The sequence below is a fragment of the Saccoglossus kowalevskii genome, chromosome 8, assembly GCF_978046115.1.
Source record: "Saccoglossus kowalevskii chromosome 8, keSacKowa6.1, whole genome shotgun sequence".
Lineage (NCBI taxonomy): Eukaryota > Metazoa > Hemichordata > Enteropneusta > Harrimaniidae > Saccoglossus > Saccoglossus kowalevskii.
The window spans coordinates 6,168,348-6,184,089 of NC_140648.1; the positions used below are offsets into that span (position 1 = coordinate 6,168,348).

The 15,742-nt window shown below is 35.4% G+C and overlaps 1 protein-coding gene across 1 annotated transcript in view; it reads left to right on the forward strand.

Annotated features, from left to right (window-relative positions):
• The window catches only part of LOC100366973 (uncharacterized), a 64,065-nt gene that overhangs the window by 36,705 nt on the left and 11,618 nt on the right, over nucleotides 1–15,742 (forward strand). Inside the window, 14 exon segments of the mRNA XM_085502656.1 lie at nucleotides 181–297; nucleotides 1,160–1,273; nucleotides 1,695–1,826; nucleotides 2,554–2,764; nucleotides 3,973–4,032; nucleotides 4,139–4,197; nucleotides 8,901–9,017; nucleotides 10,075–10,425; nucleotides 11,496–11,609; nucleotides 11,982–12,095; nucleotides 13,358–13,471; nucleotides 13,955–14,068; nucleotides 15,069–15,179; nucleotides 15,293–15,403. Coding sequence (XP_085358782.1) covers nucleotides 181–297; nucleotides 1,160–1,273; nucleotides 1,695–1,826; nucleotides 2,554–2,764; nucleotides 3,973–4,032; nucleotides 4,139–4,197; nucleotides 8,901–9,017; nucleotides 10,075–10,425; nucleotides 11,496–11,609; nucleotides 11,982–12,095; nucleotides 13,358–13,471; nucleotides 13,955–14,068; nucleotides 15,069–15,179; nucleotides 15,293–15,403 — 1,839 coding nt within the window.

Below are 15,742 nucleotides of genomic sequence, written 5' to 3' on the forward strand. Positions count from 1 at the left end.
GGAAAATAAATAAAATAAAATAAATAAATAGGATAAGGAACTCAAATCTATCTCAACGTTGGATTTGACATACATTCCTCATCTACCCTGGAAGTATATAGAAATAAAATAAAAATATGTTGTAACAAATGTTACACGCCTTGTATTTTCACTAATATTATATATACTTTTATTTGACAGATGTTAATCCATGTGACCCTGATCCATGTAAAAATGGTGGACAGTGTATAAATGATGGAATGGGTGATTACACGTGTCAATGTCCACAAGGATATGCTGGAAGAAATTGTGAAATCGGTATGTAATATTGGATCATGTAGATTGTCAATTAAGTCAGCCAAAATTTGATCTGATATTATAAAAATTAAAATTTGTAATAAGCATTCAACTCAAATGCAATTTCAAGTTATTTGTTTTAGCCAAACAGAAGGGGAATACGATGCGCATCGTTCACAGCCATAATAATAATATATAAAGTGCCAAAAATCACTGGTCTAGCTTCCTTATATTTACAGTATATATCTATTAGTGCGACTCAGATCTCATATTATTTTTCAATATAAATATCACAAATATAATTTATATAAATGATATTTTTTTACATTCTGGATGTGTACATCGCAGGTTAACTGAAGATTTCTGTCAGTATTTTAGTTCATTCTACATTTGAAAACATCACATACACAAAAATACATAAAAATCATGTTATTAACTTTGTTTTATAACTTTTCTCACCATACTCGGTTCGTAGAAAATTGGTGTACAAAGCGGAGTAAAAAAACATATATTGTCTGTCTTAGGGCGATAGCATTGTTCTTTATGACAAAGATATATCTCAATATCACAATTTTTTGGCATGTGACATATGGTGATAAAAATTTTAAAATTACATTATTTATATTGGGATTTTAATGACTGAAAGCACAGTATTTGGCTGTTTTTATCAGACTTACAGTTAATTAAAACAAAATTGCATTTAATAAATAATACAAAAACGATTTTGATTATAGACAGATTTTGACACGGAATAATTGTCAATGCTATATTCACTAAACTGTGCGCAAGGGTATGGAATGGTTTATGAATCGTAATACACCTGAGAAATGGATTTTCGTGTTTTAAACCAGCACGTTCATTCACGTTTTATTTATGATTTCAGATATTAATGAATGCTCAAGTCTTCCATGTAAAAATGGCGGTTCCTGTATTGATAACAAAGGATCATACTCATGCGTATGTCGTGAAGGTTTTATCGGATATGACTGTGAAACAGGTAACACGTTTTAATAAAGTAGACAATGGATTGCTGTACACGAATATATATGTATATAGTTTGGAGATAGGACAACCCTGTCAGACATGTTTTGTAACATTGTTTGCTCTGTGTGTCATATGATAACAAATGATCAGCCAATTAATCTGTCAGGCAACAATTCATCAAAAGATGTATTGCAATAGATATATGTCGAGTTAGTAATATCGCTTTCCCTGGTTTTTCATCATGATGAAGTTTTGTGAGAATAGATGCGAGTTAGTAAAAGTCAAATCTTGCTTGGTCCAACGAGAATATCGGAGTGTGTTCCATGTTTCCCTGAATTAATCGAGTTTTTAGATTCTTACAGTGTTGGACTCGCTTAATAAATTTACTCATCAGCCTATTTTAACATTAAACTTTCTGATTGTTCATATTGCAGCTACATTCTGTGATCTGCAAGGCACGTGGTATAACCAACTCGGTGATGAAATCAGACTAGATAAAACACCAACTGGTATGCTATTGGGTGGTTACACATCTGCATATGAAAGGGCACTCAATTATGATGCAGGTAAATACATATAGTGTTGAAATATATAATTTATTCACATATATTCATACCCAGTAATGACAATGAATGTTACCCCGAGACATTTGATTTATATAGGTAGCCCTGATGTATGCCCTGATTTTTAGTAAAGTAGTAAATTATGTGTATACATATATTTACATCAAATAACAAGTTTGGTTGCTGCCATATATAAAAACATCAGACATAAAACTAATAATCAAATTATTGTAAAATTTACATACACGATACATACAACAGATTTGCATACAACATTGTATATATAAATAATATAACATTTTAATGAATCAGTCATAAACTGTAAAGTATCATACATGGTATGGCTGGGATAAAGAGACCGAGGTACACAATAGACTCAAGTGTACACGGGCGTCTTTTCATCCCAGTAAATCAACACCGATGTTTATACGTATACTAAAACAATAAATATGACCCGTACTTATATCTAAAATCCTGAAAGCGGGTATATTTCATCAGCAGATAAATTGTGCGTGGCGGGTGGGCTGTTACTGCTAATCACCGGCTGATTCTAGTCATTTTAAAGGATGATTGCCATCGCGTCGTACATAACGCGTGTAAAATACATTGTTTGTTTTAGAAAATCGAATATGCGCTGCGCGACAACCACTGCCCTTTAATTTTTGTTTCACATTCTTCTCCGTTGGTATACTCTTATCAATAAATTATATGTGTCATCTTTTTTTTAAAGGACCTAATTTGGTAGTTGGCTATTGTTCATGTCAAGCTGAAGATTGTTCTGGATTTCCAACATTTGGTTTTACTGTTGTTTATAATAATGGTGACCTAACTACAAGTTGGACTGGTCAATGTCATCTGTGTGATAGTGAAGAAACTCTCGAAACTACATGGATTTCAACTGATAAAGCCAATGCCTGTCGTGAGAGCTATGTCGTAAATAAGTAAGTACTTGTACAGTGTGAATACGGCTGCCATAAAAACATTTTAGTTTCCAAGAAACCACAAATTTTTCTATCAGAGAGATAGAGGCACTGTGAATAAACTTTCTTTCCCATACTCATTTCAATAAGTCGCGCCCTCAACGACGAAGCGCTTGTAAGCAATTTCATTCAAAAAGATTATGTTTGATCTTGCAGTTTTTCGTAATTTGTACTAAGGCAAATCCCATTACCCCGCGCCCTCAAAGAACAGCTTCTTTGATGGCAATAACAAAAAAAAAAATATTAGCGACGATTTGAACGGTGTTCCAGCACCGAAGACACGCTTTATCGTCAGAGGGCGTGATTTATTAGAACGGTGCATTAGTAGTGAGGGTTCTGTGACGTAGCTACTTTCTTGATCTGTATTCATCTATCAACAGGGAATCGTGATTATAATGGGAAAGTTAATCTGGTTATGGGATTCTCGGTTCCACTCAGCAGTGGCCATTTACACCAAGCAGCAACACATGTGTTCAGTATTTTGCTATAAATCAAACATTTAGATGCAACAATATGACATTGTCGAACGTTAAAGAAACCAAATAACCTATGCTGTCTATAACTCGAAGTAACACTGTTAATTAAAGTTTGAGTTACAATTTGGGTGTGGTTTTGCAAAAGTGGGCGTGGTTTCTAAAATATGAGCGTGGTCCTTTTTATAACTCGATGTTTTCGTGACTCGATGTTTATAACTCGAACAATTCAGCATCTCTCAAAACCACAACAAAATAACTCATATGGATCAAATAAACTTTTACGTCTGCGAATGTTGTTATTAACAATACGTCTGTCTTATAAATCGCGCCCTCTAGCGCCAAAACGCTTCTTTGACGTAAATAGGCGACAAAAAGCTTTTCAGAACGTTGATATCGTGTAGTCGTCCATAAATCAAGTTTAGGTTTTATCAGAAATTGAAGTGTTTTTGAGATAACGTACGACTATACAACCAAACACAGCTGTTTATATCAATGACATTGCTTTCACCAATACGCGTCCTTTTTGACGTCAAAAAAAGCCTCGTCTGTAGAGGGCGCGAATTATAGAAATTATCTGTTGCTCACTTTTGGGGTGGAAATGCGTTGTAGATTTGATATAAATGTAACTCACTTAATCAATGTCGCTTTGTAGACATGGATTTAACTTAATTTTTAATTCTGTTTTCTCTGTAGACTTGGTCATGATCGCTGGACACGTTATGAGCAGAGTTTAGCTCCAAAGCGTGTCGCTCCGTGAGTCTGTACACAACATTATCTGTAGAATTTTAAAATCCCATAGAATAGACAAATTTCAATAGCGTGATTATTATAAAGTTGTAGTCTGCGATTATTTCTATAGCTTTATTGGGGTCCTGGGACTATTGTGTCACGTATTTGATGGTACTGGCATTGCGGGAAGTATGTGATTCATCCGGATTCAGCGTTGACTCGTCAGTTTCCCTGAATTATGGCAGTCTTAGCGAAATCAGGTGCATCGGCACACTGTTTAAAAACATTAGCATGTGAAGTGTTGACACACAATTAAAGAGAAGTCGCAAAGATTGCCTATATTCAGACGTCATGGAAATCATTGTAATAAGTTCATTTAGTACATATTTCCCTTATCAAATTCATATTATAGTCCCAAGATCCCAATACAGCTGTATGCATGATTTCATAGTGTACCTTCAGAGATGCAATATGGACGAAAGCATGTATTATTTAATGCTGTTGTTTGCACGACCAGTTGAGGACCAAATTGGATTATGACTTATTGTAAACTAAAGCATCTGTATAGTATTCGTACGAAGAAAAATAAAATTCACTAACACACATGTACACTAAATAGTACTAGTATTGTACCTACCTGTAACAACGTTTTTAGTTTTTTTTTATAAATCACATTCAAATGCATTCAACAAATGGTGTAAAACAATGACATGCAAATATTACAATATTTTCGATCGTACTGAATCTTTTAGGTGGAATGGTAGTTAGCCATTTTATACGAATGTTCTCCTAAACCTTAATTACAGATTGTACCAATTAGATATCAGTCATTTGGTAAAGCATGTGTGGTGCTTTTAATTATTTTTTCCATTATATTCAAACCGGCGGCCATTTATGAAACGTTTTGTAAAATTCGGAAGAGACTTTGGTTTGAAATGTTTTTTGTCAAAAGTTCTTTTGACAAATTCAGAAATTCTTTTGCCGACTTATTACTTACTACTACCATCCCCTATCTTCGTTTCTATGACTCCATTTTCTTTTATAGTCCTATTCCTCTGAGATTGTTGCTATTTTATTCATTTCCAGTTTCTACTGCGTGAAACACTACAAATGTCCTCATTTCAATTAAGACTCATAGTCCCATGAGTTTAAATATTAAAGCGTAGATCACTTGATAGGCAAGATATTATCTCCTAAAACCATTTCGCTAAGACCACGCATTTTAGATGAAAAGTTGAGTGTATAGATCTTAAAAAAGGTCAGTAAACAGACCACCTGAAGGTGTACCAAACAGATCTCCTTCTCCTCACAATATAAGCATATATATACTAAATTTCAAATTGTGAAATTGTCAAATGGTAAATCCCACAAGAAAAAAAAACATAAAAAAAACATGTTGTATGATTTTGTTTTATGTATTATGTGTAATACCTAGCTTCAGGAAACCGCACATGTGTGAGTACTTCAACATGAAGTAGAGGTATGCCTATCAGGCAAATTTAATACCAAGAACCTTGACCACCGTGACCCCATCCGGATCTATTTTACTACTACCTCATGTTCTATAATGTAGGTCATGGCCTATTTATATAGATTTCGTTGTTATGTGTGTTTGGACAATGCAATGATGAAATAAATTATTAAAATATACTAATCACCACGATAATTATTTTTCTTTTCAATATTTCAAAACTATTAATTTTTTTTGGTGAATAATTGGAGCGACTCAGTAGTTGAAATGTAGACAGAAATTGTTTTAATTGATGAGTAATAAGTTAAAAGTTCCAGAATCCAGCATGAGCTGCCTTTAATATCTTATCCTTCTAAAACAAATGGTCTTCATTTTTATTGAACTTTTTTATTTTACAAGTTAGTATATATAACGTATACTATGATTGGTTACAAAGGATTGGTGATGAATGTTGTTGATTTGTTCACATCCGGGTATCTATACACCCACTCATTTACCTACGAGTATTACTCACACGTTTTTACTAATTTCAAAAGACCAATAAAAAATCTAAATCAAACTATATCGCTATTTTTGTTATTATATCCTCCATTATACGTCACAGTTGTAAATCTGGATTGAATATTCATTCATGCATATCGTGAATAATTAACACATCGAAATTTGCATGTAGCTGACTTTCGTGACTGTTTGTTGGCAATTCTTTGGGTGTAATATAAATAAATTTTGCTCATAAAGAAACATATGTATACAATTATCATATGAGCAACTGTGGTATCCACCGTGTCATTTTCAGCTTTCCAGAATTCCATTCGCGTCACTCCCATTCTGAATAATAGCGTGGCAGAGGCTTGCCTCCAAATATGACATCCTATATTTACGTAGTTACGCGCTCCAAAAGACATGGATACATTTTCTCGCAATACCACGCGCGATCGCCTGTGTTAACAGCAGAAACACCTCTAAATATACCGTACTTTGTTCAATATGAATGGTATAGCCCAAAACCTGGTGCGAGAAAATAGAATCATAAATAGACATTGACAATGAATACAAAGTACAACTGTATACAGTGGATTTGGTGAGGTTACCATGGCGCCAAGTTTACTTCATACTAATTCAAATAAGAGGTAAATAACACCGAAATCAATTAATATTGTGATAAGAACTTGCTCCTTCTCAGACCCGGAAGTATAAATGTTAATATGAGATGACCTTCATAGTTGCAATAAAACACTGACATTAATTAATATTTTAGTATTTGAGTTTAAATATGATTATAAATCTAATAACGTTGTAATAAAGATTCCATATGTCGGTAGAAAGGGAGAATGATTCACAGTAATTTGATTTGATTTGATTCCGCTAAAAAAATCAACATACGAAACACTGCGCATGCTATTTGACTAAATTGTACGTACAATTTTACCTCCCATCATGATATCGTATTGTCGTATGAAGTCATTTACATCCTGTACCTATCTACAGTGAGCAAAATTGCCGAACATTACCGAGCATTCCCGAAGATTGGTTTGTACTTTGAGTTGAAGGAGTTCCCGCTGGAGTGCACGATGTCAATTCTACGCCAATAGGCAGGGACATTAGTTACACATATTAGTTGGTTTTATCGATAAGCCGAAGCAAAACTCTAATACATTATAAATGTAGGTTGTCCAGGCAGAAAACAAACTTTTCAAATTCATAAACTTAAGTTATCATATGTTGAATAATCCCCCAAAAATGTGTGATAATACATAATACATATGGTACTACTATAACTCATAAGTACGTGCTCATATGGCCAGTTCGTTATTGAACGAATACTATTTTTGTAACGCCAAAACAACAAGCCTTGTTCATACTAATTGTAATTAGCTTTGTATTTGATTGAACAATTTCTCAAGAATAGAGTGGACGTTAGGAAGAGGTGTGAACGAGTCTTGGGAATCTATTGGGTAGTTTTGCTACATCGATACTTGTTATGCAAATTTTACTATCCAATTGTCACCCAAATAGTGTCAAGAGCGCTTGATTCAAAACTGTTTCAATTGCGAATTGTCTTTGGTAGAGCGTGCCTGTTCCCATGTACTCCAGTGAGTGACTCGTACAAATACATCCCGTACTAGAAAAAAATCCAAAAATGATGCAGGAATTAGTATTCTGTTTAGTATGTATAGCAAGTTTTGTTTGTGCAGAAAATGGTAAGTTCATATTTAGAAACTTTCTTAATTTTCAGATCCATTTTTACGTCTTGTAATCCCATTAAGGCGATGTAGACATGTGACGTTTTGCCGTTATTCCAGAGAGACGTAATTTAAGTGCGTTACATTTCGCAATGCTTCCTTGGCGCACAGTCCCTCTATCATAGAGGGATTGTGGTTGGCGTCACCGTGTTGAATGAACACTGATCTATTTATTCAAATCCCTTGAAATGATTAACGGATATACTATGACACAAATTTTTGTTTATTCTTGGTCAAGCAACGCATTGTTTATTCATACTGGGATATAAATTATCAAATGTATTACTGGACCAGCGGGATAAAAAAAATGTTCCCCTTCTCGGGTTGTTTTGAGAAAAATGCATGAATATATCTGAATTGATGAATACAAACAGCCTAATAAAAAAAAAACGTTTTACACTTGCTCAATACATTGACATTGGTATGTGAAGCTAGGGAATCATGCCACATTGTTCAGTTTGGGGTTTTATTTGTTGGCACGTTGTTCAGTTTGGGGTTTTATTTGTTGGCACGTTGTTCAGTTTGGGATTTTATTTGTTGGCACGTTGTTCAGTTTGGGGTTTTATTTGTTGGCACGTTGTTCAGTTTGGGGTTTTATTTGTTGGCACGTTGTTCAGTTTGGGGTTTTATTTGTTGGCACGTTGTATTCATTTGAATATGCATAAAACTGTAAATGCATTAGTTTTCACTACTGTAAAATGACTAATTTTCACTGGGTTTAAATTTCACTGATTTACCATTTCAGGCATATTCAGTGGGTTTTAAATTCACGGTTTCGTCATTTAGATAATGTGTTCTATGCTAAATTTTACATATTCACTGTGTTTTAATTTAGCGCATTTTTCCAGTCAGCGAAATAAGCTAAATTAAAACACAGTGAATAATTACCCCCTTTACAGTATGTTTTAATTACGTCATTTCCGCGTAAAATTCTTTGAATTCAATTCATGTGAGCATGGTGTTACAGCAAAACTCAACGTTTAACTCGCAAATTTACAAATAACCCATGAAATAGCATGAGCGCTCAAAATAGTGAAATTAATAAATATTTGATTTTCTTGTTGTTGTTTATACTGTTCCGCAAACTCGCATGTCTGCCTTAGAGACAAAGCGATGTTCGACTTATAAACCATAGTCCTTTCTCAGGTTAATTTTTCTCTTCTTTCCTTCTTTCCCAGAATGCAGTAGTAATCCCTGTCAAAATGGAGCTCAGTGTGTTGATGGCATGGGAGTGAATGACTATACGTGTCAATGTCCTGACACATATTATGGAAAGCAGTGCGAAATCCTAGCAGGTTTGTAGTCACCACCACAAATACACCACATATGACGTCATGTTTCTCGGTATTGTCCCATTTAGATCCCAATCTATGCAATCATTTCGTACTTTTATCAGGGGGAAATCTCTTCTCCCCGGGGTTCTCCACTCTGTCGGGGGGAATCTCGTCTCGTCTCTCTATCTCGTCCCCTTGAGGTACGGGATCGGGAAAGTCACTTTAACTTTACAGTCAAATAAGGCACACACAACGAAATACGTTTCAGCTCTCGTCTTAGTCGGTCAATCGAGCACTCTATCAGAGACAGCGCCCTGGGGAAAAGTCCCCAAGACTATCCAAGGCTGACCCAAGACTCTCTTAGACTGCGTCAAGGCTCGCCCCAAGTCTCTCCAGGACTGCCTCTGTCGTGGAGTATCCGCCAAGACCAACTCAAACTCTCTTTATTCATTTTCAAAACTCTGACCAATTACAAAGCAGTAAAAAGACTCTAGGGCGTAACCTTCAATCATAAAGCCAATCACACTAAGTACTGAATACGTCATATCTTTTGATTAATCGTTCACTACATTAATAACTATGAATGTCAGAATAGCGACGGTATCTTGTAATTAGTTCCAAACCACTGAGCCAAGTTCCGTCCAAAACTTCAAATAGACCTACACGATGACAGACATAACACAGCAATTCGCTAATAATCAGTTAATTAAGTCGGTTAACAGATACGCAAAAACAAATTCATGACACTTTACAGAATGAGACAAAAGTCATTAGGCGTTTAAGTACCTCAATAAAATAACATTGTTTATACGGGTGTTCGACGTGTATTGTTCAAGATAGTTGATGAAGCTGGAGTAGAATAAAGCCTTTGTCGTACTAACGTTAGTACCTTCCATGTACCAATAAAACAGTCATGTACTAGTGTACACCCTTTCCTGTGAGACTATCGCTTGAGATCTAGAATCATAATCCCCTGTTGAGGGCGCCATGTACGTTTAGTTATTAAGAGGGTACGACCATTATTTGTGAATCGCAGTATACATGGATACATTTACTCTCGTTATTCATTTGTATACAGCTACCAACTGCGGCTATGGCTTCTACGCACCGTCGGGCACTATCGTGTCTCCTAGTTACCCGGACAACTACTCAAATAGGCTATTATGCGTGTACATACTACGAGTACATGCAGCCAATTACATACAACTCAATTTTACGGATTTTATGACTGAAGAATTCAAGGACGTATTAGAGTACGGTACAGGATATGAAGCCGATTATACTAAAGCTACTGGGAGCTACATGGGAAGTTTAACTGATCGTGGTGCACTACCTGAACCGATCACTGTATATAATAGCAGTATGTGGCTTGTGTTTTCGTCTGATCGTAATATTGGAATGAGAGGATTTCGTCTAGACTACACTTCAGGTAAGAAACAACTAATTTAGTATGATATGGCTACTAAATATACGCCAGCAATGTAGTTACATGACGAATTCAATTTTTGCGCCTATTTGACATATAAACTGCATTGTTGAAAAATAATTCCGTCGATTCGGTAAACTATAATCATTGAAACTAAAATCTAATGATGTATTTAACAATCAGAACATCGAGTTTAAATGACAGTATATGACTTTTGCAAAATGTCTTAGACAAGATGAAAGAGTTTCACAACTAACGGCGGGCTGTCAGATATTTCAATGAATGCAGTACAACTGTGGCGTAAATGGGTGAATAGAATTTCGTTCAATATTGTCATGACTTGTGGTTGTCCGCCAATAAAAATGATGTTTTGGGGATATTTATTATATTAAAATGATAAATTACGAAATAACCAAGCAAAGCTATAGCATATTCTTCGAACAACACTACTGTAACCCATCTACGTCACAAAAGCATTGTGTCGCTAGAGGGCGCAAGCTACTAGTATTGGTTTAATTTAATTACTGTACTGCTATTGTGGTGAGATACAGGGGTAAACCAATTATAATCCTGGGATTTAGATGATCGAGTGTAGGGTATTTGGCCAAGGCGTGATGTATCTTTGTTTTTCATTTTGCAAAATATCTGCTATATATAATTGTGGAAGGTTTTTTAAAACGTGAGTTTAAAAACTATCTAAGTGAAACGTTCAGTTTCAAACACATCGCCTGGATTTTAGATAACAAATGTTATGTGGCTTTTGTTATATTAATCAGCTAAGGTTAAAGCGGAGGGATCGTCGCCTGCGCACGCGCGGGAATTGAGTCCCAAGCGACGATAACAACGCACGCTGAAAACGCATAGGCTCATGGGTAGACACGTGTTTGTAAACAGCGACACGTTATACCATATTCCGTATACCACTTGCCTATTATGGACATTTCACAGAGATGTATGAAGAGATGTTTAACATGCTGTCATTTATATGATAGAAAATGATTTCGTACAGTAACAGTTTTGTTAGTAATCTGATGTAAGATCAATTTATTCAAATGACGCCATTTTCATTACAGATGGTGACGATTGTTGGGATTCCCCTTGTCAAAATGACGGTACTTGCGTTGATGGTATCAACGAATACAGCTGCATATGTGCGATTGGTTTTGAAGGGAATAACTGTCAAACAAGTAAGATTTCAAAACATGTTTTAATATTATTAAATTCATTTCATATTTCATAATATAGCAATTCTTAGAAAATAACATTCTCAAATTGATTGACTGGCAAAGCATTGTCAACGCCGTGTGGCGGCCTCTCTTTGTAAGGACAATACACGTTGCCAGTAAAAGTGTAGTTTCGCTATATGCCCCTTGTATCATTTATAGAAGTGACTCGTACAGAAATTGTACCAGACAATAACTCGACAATTGCTAGAAAATTATTGAACAATAAGTGACAATTACATCTGATATTTTAAATGTAAGACAAGTTTTGAACGTCATGGCAACCTTGTGAGAGGAGAAGGTGACTTCATTTAACTTAATCTTTATTGTGTCTAGATACGGATGATTGTATAGGCAATCATTGTCAGAATGGAGCCGTATGTGTCGATGGACAGAATGAGTACACATGTACCTGTCCAGAGGGGTATGCTGGATTGCTATGTGAAACTGGTATGTAATATTTATAGTTTTTCGCTCTGTATAAGTAATCGCTCTTCAAGCGTGAGTGGATGTGCTTAGCCATACCCTTATTCGTGCCTATTTTCATAATTTATGGTCCTTTTCCTGTGAGCGACTTTTCATGTCTGTTGGATTTCGGCAGAAAAAAATAACAAAAAGTTCAAACGTCGCATGAAAAGTGCCACAACTATGTCGTGATGTGATGTACTAGTATATTGACTGAGTGACACGCTGGAAATGCGTGTCTGGTGTGCGCGGTGGAACCAATCAAGAAGCACAATGCGCAAGCCGTCATTTAAAAATATTTCAATGTCATTGCATCGGCTAATAGAAATCTCTCATTTCAGTTTCAATTGAGAAGTTTATAAATATTTATGACAATTAAGGAATGGGTTTGTTGGGTACTACTCAGGCTGTAGTTAGTCTCATTTTATTATGCAACAAGGAGAACAAATGCTGTCCGTGTGAGCAATATTATTTGATTAAAACTCATTTTTAGTCATACTAGTTTTAAAACATGTCGTAATGTGTAAGTCTTTCAGTGATTTGTTATGGTCGTATTAATTCCGAGTACGGTCATCGATGGCATTTAGACTATGGTTGTCCACGTATAGAGAAAAGAAACAAGCGAATAAAAAACGATTAGAAATCAAGTGCTATTTGAATACCAAGTGAAAAGTTCAGTGTTCTACAGATGATAAGTAGCTTTATGTGGCGGCACGTTTGAGAAAAACGAAAGAAAATACTTTAACAGAACTACTTTAGGGTGGCGCTGTATTGCTAAGTTTGAAAGTTCAAGATGGCAGCGCTCATGGCAGGAGTTGGACCCGGAGTTGGATCTGCTCAGTGTCAGCTAGTCAAGTGCGTGAACGTCAAAACAGTGTAAACTGGGAACCAGTTTAATGTCATTATTTCACAGACCCTATGTTGAAATCTAGCCATAATGGCGGATGTAAACTGGTTACTCGTTGCTCAGCGCTTCACGTACACTTCACTTCACCCTGGGGTCACTAGACATACTACATATAACAAACATAAACAATGTTTTAAAATGGGAACCATTTTTGACATTTTCAAGGCAATTCTCCGGAATCAAAGCTGTGTTGAAATACTAGTAATTTGTTATATGTGAAAATGTAAATTTAATATTCCCGGCCTGATACTGCAAACCCCAGAAAATAAATACTGTTCCACGGATAGAAAGTTCATATTTGATTCAACTGTAAGCATGACACATTATTAATTGTTTTCAGACATCAATGAATGTGGCAGTAATCCATGTCAGAATGCAGTACAGTGTGTGGATAACGTCAATGGATATATATGTGTTTGCTTACCTGGCTTCACAGGAATTCACTGCCAATCAGGTATGTTTAAGGTGCTTTGTCATTATTGTGACCTATTGAATAGGGTGAAAATTTTCTCACAATTTTGTTTTAAAAGTACTATTCAGATTTGGATGACTAAGTATGTTATCGCCTTTTGAGATTTTTTACCGGTGCAAATCATGGTTATAGGTATTACGTCATGAAAAATAAAAAGTAGTTCTCAGATTCTTCTAACAATTCAGAATTAACAATCATAACAACATACTATTTTTTCACTTAATGTCACCGAACGATATTTTCAGGTAGAAGAACCAATGTTAAATGCCTCAAACATGTTTTTTAGCCATTTTTTACACAAAAAGGGGTTCTGTGAGCACACGTTTTCGTGTGAATTTTGTGAACAACAACATAAATAAAAACATAGTGTAAAAAACATAGAAATCTGGATCAAGCAGATGATAATATTCAAAACAAATTCTGGTAACAATAGCAGTAAAGATGGGTTTCTCACTTTTTCTATAGATATCCTAGAGTGTGCTAGTACACCATGTCAGAATGGTGCAAGATGTCTGGAAGGAACCAACAGATTCTATTGCCTATGTGAACCAGGATATCTTGGTGAACTCTGTCAAACAGGTAAAATATTATTGGCTCTATTCGGAAAAATGTAATGACACAACTACAATTATCATTAGACTGGTGAATTCAATTGTGTTTTGAGGGGGTTATAATTATTTGATATAATTATTTGATATAATTATTTGAAATGTTAAAAAGAAAATTATCGGAAAATAACAGCAGTAATGCTTGGATGGTTGTTTTATTTAAAGTAAAATATTGATCATTTAATTTCATATATAAAATCCCAATTGAGGGACCCTGATTATTGAGATAATTTGGAGGAATACTGGTATATTAAAATTTAGTAACTATAAAATGTGAGTGGTCTCATTGTACCAGCTTCAAAAGTATATGGTAATACACTAGAGTCAAACAAACTAATGTTTTTGCTGTTTTCATAAGAAATCAGTCTCATTCAAAGAAGAAGGATGATTGGATTAATTTGGCCACAGTCCTGGCCAGTTGATGGACTGTGGTTAGGCTGACACCACTCTCCATTCCATTAATCACTCACAAGTCAATCAGACCACTGATAACAATTTGTTGATTGGTCAAATCTTTCAATCCAACACCAAATCTGTGACGTCACATTATGAACTCATATAGTATGTAACTTTTATTTGGGTTTATAAATATTTAGGTTTTTAAATACGTACATGGCTTTGTTGACTTCAATATTCAATCCATAAACTGACAGGATTTTCTAGAAAAAAAATGCAATAGGGAGCACCGCAATTCGGGGGCGCCGCCAAATTGGGGAGATAGTGTTCTCCCTACCAAGGTGTGGAGTTAAAATGGAGCATTCTATGGCTTCCTTGGGGCCAAAATTACTATCAGACAGGTCACAGTTGAAGACTGTGGCCACATGTGATCCCTGGACATTCAGAATTTTATGGTTGCCAGAATCTGCTCTCTAGGGTAAGGGGGCACATGGCCATGGCATGAGGGCGCTGCGGTTATATAATTATTAATATAATTATTATAATTATTATTCATTGTGGTTATCTTATTTCAGATATAAATGAATGTGATTCAAATCCCTGTCAGAATGGACAGTGTACAGACATTGTTAACTCTTACATATGTGACTGTGTTCAAGGCTGGTCTGGGATTAATTGTGAGCTTAGTAAGTATTGCTAAATTTGATATTCCATTTTCCTGCCTGTTCTGTGTTAGTGTTTTATATGCTGTATACCTTAGCAATATTTTAAATAACATTTGTCTCCATCTTATCTTTAGACAATGATGAGTGTGCTAGTTCCCCATGTTTGAATGGTTTCTGTGAGGATGGTATCAACTCGTTTTCTTGTGCATGTCACCCTGGATGGGTAGGGTATAACTGTGAAAAAAGTAAGTAAATTATTACTATTATTCATAATATGTTTATTACCAGATTACGTACAAGATTATATTTTCTGTGAAATTGTTTTCAAGTCGCTTTCCCCTTCTATATATGAATACTGCTTTTACAGCAAGTCTCAGAAGTATTGGGGCAGCCAATTTGCAAACTCGCTAGCGAATTTGCTAACTGCTTGGGTTTTGACTAAACGATTGGCTTTTGAATCTTGCTGGCGTCGTCTTGCGGTCACACCCACTCAAGGTGAATCTATGTAACAGTAGGGGATGATCCTCATAAATATTGCTGGATCAATCGTATTTATCATATCATCACTTGTACGCCAGCTGACT